General features: G+C 41.9%; 1 protein-coding gene across 1 annotated transcript; it reads right to left on the bottom strand.

The window, feature by feature from the left end:
- Positions 1-263: 263 nt before the first annotated feature.
- Positions 264-14,928, bottom strand: LOC115136941 (thymus-specific serine protease-like). The gene is made up of 19 exons (XM_065024576.1): positions 14,670-14,928; positions 13,986-14,154; positions 13,260-13,348; positions 12,980-13,104; positions 12,821-12,869; positions 12,596-12,660; positions 11,759-11,829; positions 11,536-11,607; positions 11,309-11,459; positions 7,694-7,793; positions 7,346-7,475; positions 6,891-7,014; positions 6,687-6,764; positions 6,432-6,479; positions 6,020-6,304; positions 3,654-3,795; positions 2,337-2,516; positions 1,703-1,857; positions 264-1,396 (listed from the first exon to the last, which is right to left on the bottom strand). Exons 1-19 carry the CDS (start codon positions 14,701-14,703, stop codon positions 1,337-1,339), a joined length of 2,127 nt encoding a protein of 708 aa, XP_064880648.1. The 5' UTR covers positions 14,704-14,928; the 3' UTR covers positions 264-1,336.
- Between the last annotated feature and the right edge of the window lie 2 nt (positions 14,929-14,930).

Genomic DNA, 14,930 nt, shown 5'->3' with positions numbered 1-14,930 from the left:
GATTAAAGATTTAAACAGTTAAAAAAGGTGATATTTTAGTCAAGACTATCTTTGTGTATTTAGTCATTTGAATATAATTTGCATCATCATCACAGTTTTTGCTCTATACTGAAACTCGACTGCTGACATGCACATTCTTCTGGGATCTTAGTAACAGTGGACTAATGAACAAAATACTAAAAATTGTTTGGCGGTAAAATATCTCTTAAAATGAATTTCAGTCAACAACAATATCCCACAATCCACAGAAAACAGACACCAGATTATCAGCAAACTTTTATTCATGATACTTTTCCAACTTGCAGGATTAAATCAAATGAACTCCTCCTAAAAAGATCCACACAAGCTACAAAGCAATCCAGCACACATTCAGATGTCTTGTCTGCGATAACTTCACTGAATCCAGACCAAGGAAAATGTGTGAACAGTCTGTAAACCTTAGAACACTCCATGATGTTAAAGTCGTCTTATACTGAGACTCTCTGGTTAGCTATACGCTACTAGTGCGTAGTTAGGAAACTTAAATACTGTGTACAGCATTATAAGTGTTTCCCTAAATTACTAAAACTGTCTATTAAAATATAAATCTATAACTTATATACTGGAGTAAATTCAAGCACGCTATAAAAACGTTCAATAAACACTATGAAAACGTTAGGAAAAACACAAACGTTAGAGAAACGTTAGAAAACCACAAATGTAAAAACTAGAAGAACGTTAGAAAAACACTAGAAAAACGTTAGGAAAACACCAGGAAAAACAATAGGAAAACACCAGGAAAAACCATAGGAGAAACACTAGAAAAACATTAGGAAAACACCAGGAAAAACAATAGGAAAAACACTAGAAAAACATTAGGAAAACACCAGGAAAAACCATAGGAGAAACACTAGAAAAACATTAGGAAAACACCAGGAAAAACAATAGGAAAAACACTAGAAAAACATTAGGAAAACACCAGGAAAAACCATAGGAAAAACACTAGAAAAACATTAGGAAAACACCAGGAAAAACCATAGGAAAAACACTAGAAAAACACCAGGAAAAACAATAGGAAAAACACTAGAAAATGTTAGGAAAACACCAGGAAAAACCATAGGAAAAACACTAGAAAATTTTAGGAAAACACCAGGAAAAACCAAAGGAAAAACAATAGGAAAACACTAGAAGAATGTTAGAAAAAAAAAACAGAAGAACACCACCTTAGAGGACCTGACCCATGGGGAGAAACATGAAGAGGGGCTCAGTCCACAGCACCATGTGATTCACTGCCCAAAGTTTGATTGGCTGAGTGATCAGGAAGGTCAGATGATCAGGTAACCTGTCGTTGGGTCCATCAGCCCACAAGCTTCCAGGCAGCTTCCTTCAGCCACTTGGCAACTTTCCTCTCAATGGCCTGACAACCAGAGAGAAAAAAAGACATCAGGATGAGGGGAAGAGAAGTTTAAAAATAATATTCACTAATGACATAAGAGATAGACAATGGGGCAGTTTCCTGGACACAGATTTAGTTTAGTCTTGGACTAACAAGCTATTGACCATTGACCATGCTTTTTTTGTTTCTGGGAAACCGGCCCAAAGTGTTCAATTGAGACATACAGTTCTGAAGCACACATTACACTTCATGTGCCACCAAAGCTCACAGTCAGTGTCTCTCTCAGTTACATCAACTTAGTGTTGTCTAGCCTGCCGTGTGCCGTACTTTGCGGGCCTGCTTCAGGGCGGGGCGGTCTGCAGCGCCGCCGGGATTCATGTCGGCACAGTGGGAGGTGCCCTTGATGAGGATGGCCATATCTTTGTCCTCCTTGTCCAAGTCCTCTTCCAGAACACTGAGCTCATGCCAGGGGTCAATGTCACCTGACAGAGTTCACAGGTCACAGATCAGAGGGACAGGTCATATACTGACTGTCACACAGAGGAGGTTGGTGGGAGGAGTTACAGGAGGATGGGCTCATTGTAATGGCTGGTCAATCATGTGGTTTCCATATGTTTGATACCATTCCATTGATTCCATTCCAGCCATTACTTTGAGCCTGTCCTCCTCCCACCAACCACTGCTGTCACACAATCACTCACATAGACACAGCACATTGATCCACTGCCAGTGGGTTTAAATTACACTATGATGTAATGAGAGGTAATGGTTTAAACCTCCATCTATCTATCTATCGATCCATTCATCTATCCGGTGGTTGGGCCAGTAACCGAAAGGTCGCTTGGTTCGGATCCCCAAGCCGTTCTGCCTTCAAACAACAACTGCACCCCCCCTGCATTCAGTTGTGCAGCTGACTAAGCATCACCTATCTACTGTATCTATCTGTGAAGTCTCTGCTCACCGTTGACATAGAGCACCCTGTCGGTGTCGGGGTGGTCTCCTCCATAGTACTTGTTGGTGAAGGCGATGTGTCCGGGCAGACTGTGCTGGGGGATGTTGAACACCTCAGGACACAGGTCGGTCTGAGCCTGCAGGGTCAGCATGCGGGAGAAGGGACAGCTGGCGTCCTCACACGTCTGGACTGTCACAACCAAACAATGATGAGGTAAGCCATAGAAAAACAATTCATTTCTATTGAATTATGATGTGTAGTTGTATTTCTGTAATGTGAGATACAGCTGGGTGGCTATGGGCATATAGTAAAACAGATCCTATAATGAGTGATACTGTACCAAAGAGTGGGAGCTTTGCACAGCTAGTGTTAATGCACTGGGCTTATGAATGTGCTGCTTAGGGGGAAATGAAGTCTGGAGCCTGGAGTGTTTTGTGTTTTTTTTTACCCTCCAGTGCTGTGAGCACTCAACTCACTGATTGAAACAAATACCTTGCTTCTACGTGGGGACATAAGCTTGGTAAATGTACAGTGGGGCCCGAAATTATTGACACCCTTGATAAAGATGAGCAATAATGGCTGTATAAAATAAATGATTCAAATACTGAGCTACATTGTATGCTCAAAAAAATGGGAAATTATATATTTTTATACTAATGCTATTGCTCAGAGAAAGATGTTTAAAAAGTTATTGGGAATGGTGCGAGGTTAGCATGTCTTGGGGGTATGATCTTTGACCCTCTGTAACATTCTTACTCATGATTCACGATTCATTCAGAATTATCCGTAACCATGGTAGCATCCACATTACTGTAGAAGTGTTTCGAAACATTCTTATTATCTATTCTGATTTATAATAAAGTGACTCCAAAATGACACAATACATTATTTACCATTAATTTCTATTGGGCACAAAATAATCTGAAACACAACCAAAACTAACTGCAAATGCTTCCAACATGTTTTTAGAGTCACAAGCTTAATGTAGTCATTACATGCTAGGAATATGCAACCAAATACTAAACTTTTGACACCAAATACTTTTTTTATAGGAATATTTAGGGGTGTAAATAATGTTTACTCCTACTGTTATAGAGAAAAACATGTATTACTTCTTAAACAAAATCTCTTTGCTGTTCTAGTATAAAATAGTTTTAGTATAAAATAATATAATTTCCCAATTTTTTTGCATACAATATAATGTAGCTCAGAATGATTTATTTTATACAGTCATTATTGCTCATCTTTATCAAGGGTGTGAATAATTTCGTACCCCAATGTATCTCCTCTAGGAGTGACAGTGTTGTGTGGTGGAGCAGTACTCACAGAAGCCGAACTCAGTGCAGGTCTGGTAGTACCACTGTCTCTCTCCATTGTAGGCAGAGTCCAGATTCGTGTCACTCAGGTCCTGGATGGTCTGCTTGTGGGACGCATCCAGACAGGGCTCCTCGCCTGTGGCCCGGTAGATCTAATACAAACACACACAGTAACAGTGTTCCCTGACTGTTCTACAATCACACTTCACACTGCCATTTCCCACCTGGACAAAAAGAACACCTATTTGAGAATGCTGTTCGTTGACTACAGCGTTCAACACCATGGGACTAAACACCTCCCTCTGCAACTGGATCCTGGACTTTCTGATGGGCCGTCCCTAGGTGGTAAGGGTAGGAAACAACACATCAGCCACGCTGATCCACAACACCGGGGCCTCTCAGGGGAGCGTGCTTAGTCCCCTCCTGTACTCCTTGTTCACCCACGACTGCATGGCCAAACACGACTCCAACACCATCGTTAAGGTTGCTGACGACACAACAGTGGTATGCTTGATCACCGACAAGGATGAGACAGCCTATAGGGAGGAGGTCAGAGACCTGGCAGTGTGGTGCCAGGACAACAACCACTTGCAATTTGCAAAAAAACAATCAGATTTCGAGAGAAATATGGCTGAGACGCAAAGAAAATTCAAAGAGAGGGGGTACAAAAATGGTTACTGCCATTGAGAAAATTCAAAACAAACCGAGACATGATCTTTTTCAAGGGCAGTCTCGCTAAAATAAGTATTCTTGTGTTCTAACTACCCACTATTCAAAGTGCTCTGAACAAATTAAGGGAATCGTTCAAACATCGGCACATTCTAAGATCTGATGACAGTATCTGTAATGTGTTTTCAGACCCTCCCTTGATCGTATTCTCGCGGGGCAGAAATCTCAGAGATGAACTGGTAAACTCTGATTTACCACCCCAAGATATCCCTGCACAACATCTATTTGTGCCCCTACTGGATGGAAACTACAAGTGTAATGGCTGTGCTCAATGCAATGGTACTTATAAATGTAGATCCTTCAAACACCCTCAAACAGGGAAACTGATCCCAATCAAAGGTGTTATTACGTGCTCTACTAAGGCAGTAATGTATCTTATAACTTGTCCTTGTGGTAAAAATTATGTGGGTAAAACAAAGCGCAAATTAAAAGTACAAATCTCTGAGCATCGTAGCACCATTAGGTGCAAAAACTCGACTTACCCAGATGCGGCCCACTTTTTGGAAGCAAACCACTCGATTTCGTCCCTACGTTATATCAGCATCGAACTTGTCACCCTCCATAGGAGAAGGGGTGAACTCGACAATTTATTGTTAAATCGAGAGGCTGCCTGGATCTTTAATTTAAAGACCCTTGCTCACTTTGGTCTCAACGTAGACTTTGATTTGAAGCCATTCTTGTGATTTTTCTGTTGTAAATGTTTGTAGGCCTATGCAGCCAAATTGTATCTATGATCATATGCTATCTATGTTTTTGGTATGTTATTTTGATATGTGAAGATTAACCAATGATATCAGGCCACACCTGGCCATGATTACAGACACTTGTGTGTGTCCTTTGACACTATATAAACTAGTGACCTGCTGTGTTTGTCATTATATCCTGATGAAGACAGCTTGTCTGTCGAAACGTTGGTTATTAAATTACTGTATCTGAGCCCCTGAGTGTGCGGCTCTCCTTTCATTTTTCAAGTGTTCTACTCCGCTAGCCAGCATCTCGCCTAAATAGGTGTGCTTTTCTTTCGTCTCCAGGACAACAACCACTACCTTAATGTGAGCAAGACAAAGGAGATGATCATGGACTACAGGAAAAGGAAGGCTGAACAGGCCCCCATTAACATCAACGGGGCTGTAGTGAAGCGGGTCGAGAGTTTCAAGTTCCATATCAACAACAAACTATCATGGTCCAAACACACCAAGACAGTTGTGAAGAGGGCACGACAACAGCTTTTCCCCCTCGGGAGACTGAAAAGATTTGTCATGGGTCCCCAGATCCTCAAAAATTCTAGCTTCTGGGCCTGAGAAATAGGCAGTTTAATTTGGGTACGTTTTTCATCCAAACATCAAAATACTGCCCCCTACACTCAACAGGTTTTAACTGCATTTTTGGTGAGGGGCTTGTAAGTAAGAATTTCACTGTAAGGTCTACTACACCTGTTGTATTCGGTGCATTTAACAAATACAATTTGATTAGATCAGTCAAGGCAAGGGGATGCACAACTGTAGATCAATACAGCCCTCTGCTGGTTAATCAATGAATTGTCATTTTTGTGTGTGTGTGTGTGTGTGTGTGTGTGTGTGTGTGTGTGTGTGTGTGTGTGTGTGTGGTGTGTGTGGTGTGTGTGTGTGTGTGTGTGTGTGTGTGTACCTGCACCAGCTTGATCAGCCGGTCGTATGCCTCAGTCTCCGAATCGTAGGTCTCTGTCTCATTGGTCATTATTTTACAGATCTCCTCAATAGTCAGGATTCCCCCCTCCTCGTTGTACTCCACGGTTCCCATGACGATGTCGGCCAGGCTCTGCATGACCTCGATCTGGTCCTCCAGATTCTCAGGGATCTCACAGCACCCAAAGTCCTTCCCCACCTCAGTGGCATTTCCTGCAAACAGGGCGGCCTCCACGGCAGCAAAGGCCTCCCAGACGTCCCCCACACACTGGAGGAGAGAGAGAGAGAGAGAGACAGTGACAGAGAAAGTCAAATCCCACAGTAGGAGACTCATACAGTCAGAAACTCCAACACATGATTTCAAGCGCCCACATCTACTGTAAATGTTGTCAAACCTTATCTGAACCTCCAACGTCCTCGTCCGCAAGGCTCAGACCCACCACCTGGAAGAGAGCAACACCAGGGTTTGTTTTCACCTTTGTCTATACAGCTGAACATAACATCTACCATGCTATTAACACTATAAATAGTGCCACAGTTACTAGTTTGCCTACTACAACTACCATCACTACTACAACTACCACTACCACTACTACTACTACTACTACTACTACTACTACTAGAATTAATACTAATGATGAGATCTTTACTTTGTTGAAGGTGGAGAAGTCCAGTTTGGCTTTGACAGGAGCAGAGGAGGCCACAGCACCGTAGACCAGGTGAGGGAACTGGAAGAGCAGGAACAGAGAACATGATTTACTATTATTACCATGGAATAGAGTAGACCAGCATACAGTAACACTGCTGTCCAGTCCTAAGTATAAATATAGACAGTGTTGTTCTCTCTACTGTACCTTTCCCCTGAGCCAGGCAGACAAGGCCCCAGCATAGGAACCTCCAAAGCTGATCCAGGTATTCTTGTCAGAGAGGTCAAAGCGATCGCTGATGTATTGATGGAATTCTGCGACGTCGGCAAGACTGGAAACCAAGAGATGGCAGAGAAAATGCAATTCAATCTCTGCCCAATTCAAGCCCACTCAAAAGCTCTCTGCCTTTGTCAAGTAGCAACCCACTGGGCACAGACATCAGTTCAACGTCTAGTTTTGATTTACATTTGGTTGAGTTGTCAACTAATGTGAATTCAACATGAAATCAACCAAAGAATGTTACCATGCCATTAGATTTAGGTTCAAAGTTGTGTGAAAAAAATACAAAATACCCTCACGTTGATGACTTTTTGCAAATCCAATCCATTTTCAACATCGATTCAACGTCATCACATTGACTTCCTCCTCCCGCCAGTACTCACGCCTGCTGGCTGGACAGGTCTCCCAGGTTCTCAGTCTCCAGGCCATCTTTGTTGATGCTCTCGCCATAGAAACGATGCTCCAAGGCCACAAGCAGGGCCCCGTGCTCCTCAGCCATGTCCACATGGTGGCCTACAGATACACACAAAGCAGGAGCGGAGAGGGAAAAATAGGGAGAGGTTAAGAGTTGGTTGAGGTATCAACAACACAAAAACCAAACAGGCATTGACTTGTAACTAATGACAAGTATCAAATTCATAACACCTATGTAAGCCTGACTTATCGTGTCAATGCATTTCCATTTTCTTTTCATATTACTTAAGAGCGTGACGGGGGAACTTTGTGTGTACCTGCCAGCACATTGAACTCAGAGATGGGGCCCTCCCCTCCGATGAACAGGAACACTGGGCCATGAGGACGCTCCCAATAGGCTTCATTCACGAAAAACCTCTGAAAGAGAGAGAGGGTGAGAGACAGAAGGGAAGCAAGAGAACAAGAGAGGGGGGGGGGCTGCAAATAACCTGTACACAGTGAGGTACAAAAGTGTTTGGACAGCAACTAATGTGTTGTTTTGGTTCTGTACTCCAGTACTTTGGAATTATGGAATGACTGAGGTTAAAGTGCACTGTCAGTGGTATATACATTTGAGTGTAATCACAGCACATCCCCCATTTTAGGGAACACAAGTATTTGGACAAATTCAGTTACATGTGTATTAAAGTAGTGAAAAGTTTAGTATTTGGTCCCATATTCCTAGCACACAATGACCACATCAAGCTTGTGACTCTACAAACGTGTTGGATGCATTTGCAGTTTGTTTTGTTATTCATGATTCATTCAGGATTATCATGGTAGCATCCACAAAAATGTAGACATTCATTTCTAAACATTTACAATAAAAGTAACTCCAAAATGACACAATACATTATTTACCATTCATTTCTATCTGGCACAAAATTCTCTGAAACACAACCAAATCAAAATGCAAATGCATCCAACAAGTTTGTAGTCACAAGCTGTAGTCATTGCGTGCTAGGAATATGGCATCAAATACTAAACTTTTGAATAGTCCAATACACATAAGTGAATTTGTCCTAATACTTTTGGTTCCCTAAATGGGGGGTCTATGTACAAAAAGTGCTGTCACCCTATATGGATGAAAATACCTTCACATTAAAGCTGACAGTCTGCACTTTGACCTCATAGTCATTGTATACTTTAAAATACAAAGTGCTGGAGTACAGAGCCAAAACAACCAAAAATACATTTGGACCTCACTGTAGGTGCACGTATAGGTGGTGGGTCACCTGAGGAAATGTTTCATCGTTTTGACTGTCGAAGTGGTCCAGGGGTTGGTGAATTTTCCCGTCTCTCACTTCGCTTATGGGCTTATGCCCGTTGACTGCGCTCATCAGCACATTCTTCTTCGCTTTCTCATACTGGATTTTACGCACGTGCTCCTTGATCTTCCTCAGAACTCGTCCTATGAAATGTCAAATGTGATATGAAATCCAATGCACTGTGCACAGCAAGAACGACAGGAACGGCAAATATAGAGATTATACGAGCTCAATCGTTTGTAATTGTGCGTAAAGTCACATATGGACATACATTACGCACGTATTTGTTGGTCAAACCACGAGAGACTCCTTAGACTTGAACATCTGAATGTGCGCATATGCAACTCCTTAACAATTTCTACAATTATCTCTCACATTTCGTTCTACAAATAGTGCTATCTAAACGTGTCACATATATTTTTGGATTGGATACAATTTTGTATTTATTCCTGATGGTCTCAGCACATGGCTTTTGCTGATAAGTTATAACCCTCTGCCACAACCTTATCAGTCTAATTCATACACGACAGCCAAGCCCATGTTTATTTTATTTTTCATGGGTTTTATTATAATTCAATACATACTTAGTGTTAATAAACCATGTATTAGTTAAGACACTTAGGAACAGAATAAACTTTTATATACGTGCTCAATTCTTAAGCAGCCAATTTCACATAACTATCTAAATATAGCTTCTAGATTATCCAATTTCGTTTCTCTGAATACCACAATTTTATGGATTCACCTCAATAATTAAAACTATAGGCCTATGCATTAAAATTATATACGATCAACGTGTATATTATATCAGCTTTACACAGATACATGGATGTACTTTCATGCTAGGTATAAAACCTCATATAGGAGCTTAGAGACCCCAAATGATGTATAGGACAATATTAAAATGATCTACTTCCGTTTCATTACAAGCATCATGAAACCTCTTAACACATTTAATTAACTTGTCGAAAAACTGTTTTTGAACGCAACTTGTTTACCACTTTTTTTTACCATGCGTTTTCTTCCTTCAGAAATCACCTCTTACTAAATATTTGGTCAAATTATACATTTTGTGTATCGTTTCCTAGGAACAAGGGTGGCTCAACCGACCCAACTCTGCCCTACCTTATTTTATCATTTGAGTATTTTTTTTAAATGATCAGTTCATTATGGATCGTTAACGTACCAGAATAGACGAAGTTCACAAGGAGAAGAAGGATGATACAACGGATGGGAGACAGAAGCATCTTCAGGCCTCCAACTACGACCTCTTTACTGATATAGGTCTACACAATGGTCGGACAACCTTGCCGTCTTAATGCGAGGAGAACGCCTGCTTTTATGGCGTGACCAACGTTTTTAGTCCACCCCGGGCTTCCCTGATGCCCACTGTGCATATTTATAGTAAACAAGTCGCCAGTTGAGCGTAATCAAGACGCAGCAAGTGAGTCTGGGCAATAGGCATATCTCCTCCAACGGTGGCAGTGGTCCAAACTAGAACAACACTATGAGCATTGGCTTGGTGAAAGATGCACACACTTCACATTTAGGTATTGAATTGTATGCACAAAGCCTAAAACTCAGCACAAACACTTAACATGTTGAAACAGGGACCTTAGGCTCAGTTCATCTTTTATAAAAAAAAATTTTTTAGAAAGGTTTTATGATGCAATCATTTTTATAGATTTACAAAAGTGTGAGGATGGTTGGTAGAGTACCTAACCTGAATCCTGCATGTGGAGCTAGCAAGAGAGAGGCCCCTAACTCATTAGTTTACAGACAGCTCTGCTTTGGGTGATTCTGACAGACAACAAGGCACCAACACACAAACATATGCATCTGCTGGAGTCAGGAGGCGAAATAAGTCCTTTTCATATTAGCTTAAATGGATAGTTGGTCATTTTGGCATTTATCAACCGACCCAGATGAACTTGTGGATACTATTTGAATGTCTCTGTGTCCAGTATGAAGGAAGTTACGAGGTAGATTTGCGAGCCAACGTTAACTAGCTTAGTGCAAAGACTGGAAGTCTTCGGGTACAGCTAGCATGCTAGAGCGCAAACACTGGAAGTGTTCGGGTACAGCAAAGACTTCAAGCACTAACGTTAATGTAAGCTATCGCTAACGCCCAAAACTACCTCAAACTTCCTTAATACTGGACGCAGGGACATACAAATTGTATCCACTAGTTCAGTAGATTATCCCCTCCATCCATTCCCCCTCGCCTAAGAAAAGCTGCACTTCAGCCTCTTTCTGCTCCTCAGGTTCAGAGCTTGGAGAAAGTTATTGTTTTAGGACTCTTCTTCTCCATGGAGGCTGCAGCTGACTTCATGACATCCTCTGTCTGCAGCATGCTCATGTTCCACGTTGCCTGAAGACAGGAGAGAGACAGACTGAACTCTCAGCCTCATTGTGTAATTCATTCTAACTTTTTTCATTTTTTACATTTCAGATTTTGGACTTCCAATGACATCTACTTTTTTAAAATCCCACCCACCTTATCAGAACACTACGCTTGTTTAAGAGACATGGTTATCTATACTGGGTTGTGTTCTTGATAGCCTATGTTGTTGCCACGGTGACGTGTGTGGTGTTGTGAGCATCCTTGTAAGTACTGAGCCTCACCATGTAGTTCAGGCCCTCTGCCACACTGTGGTCTCTGGAGTAGATCAGGTTGACCTTGGTTCCCTGGACAGCCACAGGGCTGCGGCCTGCTATCTCCCCTGCCATCTCAAGAGCTCCAGCCAACATCGCCTCCTTGTCCGGAAATACACGGCTACACAGGAAAAGAGTGTATGAGTACCCAACACACATACACAACAAATACACACACGCACACGTTGTTTTCATACCTGACTAATCCACTTTCCTTGGCCTCATCGGCGTACATCTTCCTCGCTGTCAGAGCCAACTCATTGACCAGGCTGGAGAGGAAAGAAGATGATACATATGATAAAGGATCTCTTCAGAACAATACAGGGAAGCACTCAGTGTTCCTTGGTTTATGAATGCAAGCAGAGGGACTACCACGCAGTATTTCGGTGTAATGAACGCATATCAAATGCTTGCTCTTACCTCCGGCTCCCAATGACTTTAGGTAGGCGCTGCAGAGTTCCAACGTCAGCTGCTAGGCCAATATCTACTTCCTGTAAGAAAGGCAGACCTTTCACATCACTCAGAGATACAATGCAGATTTAACAAGTATATTTTTCTTATCATTCTGCCTTTTCTCCACTATGAGAGTCCACCTGGTGGTTGCTACAGACAACAGATACCAGTTACGAACCTGGTGACTGACCCATAGGAACACGGCCGGCACTGAGTATGCACACAATAATACAATAGTGAATAGTCGAGATTCATGTAATAGTTTGATTTAAACGTTTTCATGCAGTGCAAGAAGAGAGATTCCCACAATAACCTTGTTAACATGACATCTGATATCAGGCTACCTGATTGGATTTTGATAAATGCTCAAAATGGCCAATCAAAATAAGCGCTTTACCACAGCGACCATGTTATTTTGGGGAAGCTTATTTGATTGTGAGTTCGACATATGAAGTTTGTGTGTGAAAGCTATTTTAAGATGAATACTTTTCGTTTTTCAAAACTCACTTCACTCGGGCATAAGCATAGTGAGGCTTGCGCTGCTGGCACATGCGCAGATGAAATACACCGCTGCAGTTGATGTATCCTACGTCGGCTGACGGAGCCTCGCAAACCAAGCGCAGAATGTGATGACAGAACTGAAGCAAATTGTGCAATCTGACCAGGTTGATCGCACTGTGACGTGATAATCATAAAAAGGCTGAATCTGACGTAAAGTCTGCAAAGACCTGTAGATGTCCCCTGGACCTTGGTCCTCATGGAGACGGTCATTAGGGCTGAGGAGATGTATTTAAGCCCACTTACCTTCACCTGAAACCAGGCATCTTGAGTGCAGAGACGGATATCACAGGCTGTGATCAGATCCACTCCTAACAGGACACGTACATGTTATAACATGACAAGCCATTACAGCTGTATTACAGAACACCTTCACCGGAGAAGAAACAGTCACATTTTGTAAATAATATATGAAAGCTTTGCAAGGCCTCACGATCACAAGCAAATCAGTAATATACCACCAAAACTCACCTCCTCCAACACAAGCTCCCTGCACTGCCACAACCACTGGCTTTGGACACTACAAGTAGAAAGGAGGTGGTGGGAAAGAGAATGCATTTTCTTACTTGTTCACTATCAACCCCTAACCTATTGTGCAGGAGTAAGTACTTCACAAGTTCATATACAGACCCTTTCAATGACGCTGAAGGTTTCCTGGTACTTGGCGATGATGCGTCGCATGTTCCAGGAAGTCCTGGCCATGTCGTCCCCTTCAGGCTGCAAGACTTCACTGGCCATGTCCATCAAGTCAATGCCTACACACAGTCAAATTGCAACAGAGGTTACAGTATACCGGTCTTATTACTGGTATATTGCTATGTTTGGTATACTGTTGGCACAGCCTATTGATAAGTAGCACTCAGTTCAACCTGAGACAATCGAAAGCTTTTGGGAAACATAATTCTCTTACCAGCTGTGAAGACGTCTCCTGCACCGGAGACGACAACCACCCGGCAATCCGGGTCCTCAGCTATCTGTGTAAAGCACTCCACCATTTCTCTGAAAGAGGATGGGATGGATGGTGGAAGACAGGGTTAAAAGAAGAAAATATATTTTTTCAAAGAAATATAGGATGCACATGCATTCATAAGGGAACAGTGCTGTTGTGCTGAGTTACAAGTACAATTAGAAAGGCGGGAAAGTTTCAGCTGTGTTCAAGTAGTGTTTGGGCCAGTGGTGTAAAGTACTTAAGTAAAAATACTTTAATGTACAACTTAAGTATTTTTTCGGGGTATCTGTACTTAACTATTTATATGTTTACTCCATACATTTTCCTTGACACCCAAAAGTACTCGTTACATTTTGAATGCTTAGCAGGACAGGAAAATGGTCCAATGAATACACTTCTCAAAAAAAACACCATGTTCATCCCTACTGCCTCTGATCTGGTGGACTCACTAAACACACATTCTTAGTTTGTAAATTATGTCTGAGTGTTGGAGTGATCCCCTGGCTATCCATAAACAAAAAAACAAATGGTTCCATCTGGTTGGCAATGATTTATACTTTTACTTTTAATAATTAAATATTTGAAACCAACATTTTACTAGGTGACTTTTACTTGAGTAATTTTCTATTAAGGTACTTTTATGATAATTTGGTTATTTATCCACCACTGGTTTGGAACAGATGTTACCTCCAGAAGGCTTTGTTCATGGCATTGCGTTTCTCTGGCCGGTGCAGCTCTATGTGAGTGACAGCAGTGGCAGGTTGACTGACAGACAGGGTGGTAAAAGGAGGAGTGGGGCCCCCCGGAGAGGATATGGCCCTTACAGCACTGAGACCTGGAAGCCATAAACTCCTGTCTGATGATCAGCACCGAAATGAGAGGGAGGGTGATTGAATAACAATGAATTACAACAATACCAAATTCATATTGAATGAGAGCAACACATTTCCGCTAATAGTCAGTTGCACGGTTTAGACCTAAACCACCTTGCTATCCACTCCTATACAGAATAGTTACATAGTAGTCACCTTTCACCTAGTTAGCCAAGATGCTAACCAAACACGGTTTATACTAGCTGGAGGTAATTAGCTAGCTAACGTTACTTAGCCAGCTAGCTAAGTGTTGACATCTATGTAAAAAAAATAAGTTACCTAGCAGGCTATAGGCTCTGGTCCGAGTCTCGAAATATTCTATGGTGTTAACCAATTACGTTTGCTACTCCCTAACCAAAGTTTGCTAGTACCTGGAGCTTGCTAAGTAGCTAACGTTAGTTGAACGGATGCGACCTACAAAATGCACATTTAGCTAACCTTAGCTACGTTTTAGAGCTGACAAAGCACGGCATCGTAAAACACACAATATTGTACTTACTTTTCACGAGAGCTGATCTGATAATGAATGTCATAGCCCTTCGACTAAATCAAATTCGAGAGCAAGAAACAAATGAAAGGCGCAGTCGGTCTACTTGCCGCAACTAGCTGGCTGTCAAGTAAAATGTAGTGTTGTTCAACGCTTATAGCTACAAGCACCAAAGGTATTGAAAACAGATACGGGTATTTACTATTACTGTGAGCAAAGAGCGCATGCTGTGAACACAATCTCAAGAGTTGTTCCACTAAACTAGCGCATGCC

This window comes from Oncorhynchus nerka, linkage group LG11 (assembly GCF_034236695.1).
Source record: "Oncorhynchus nerka isolate Pitt River linkage group LG11, Oner_Uvic_2.0, whole genome shotgun sequence".
Classification (NCBI taxonomy): Eukaryota; Metazoa; Chordata; class Actinopteri; order Salmoniformes; family Salmonidae; genus Oncorhynchus; species Oncorhynchus nerka.
This window is presented reverse-complemented; position numbering and strand designations above follow the sequence as displayed.

Bases quoted from the DNA above. Each gene is read 5' to 3' on its own strand.
- LOC115136941 (XM_065024576.1), bottom strand. From the start codon at position 14,703: ATGACATTCATTATCAGATCAGCTCTCGTGAAAA. The intron at 12,870-12,979 runs GTCTGTATATGA...TTCTACTTGTAG, and splicing joins CCTTCAGCGTCATTGAAAGG to TGTCCAAAGCCAGTGGTTGT. The intron at 7,794-11,308 runs GTGAGGCTCAGT...TCTCTCTTTCAG, and splicing joins CAGAGGGCCTGAACTACATG to AGGTTTTTCGTGAATGAAGC.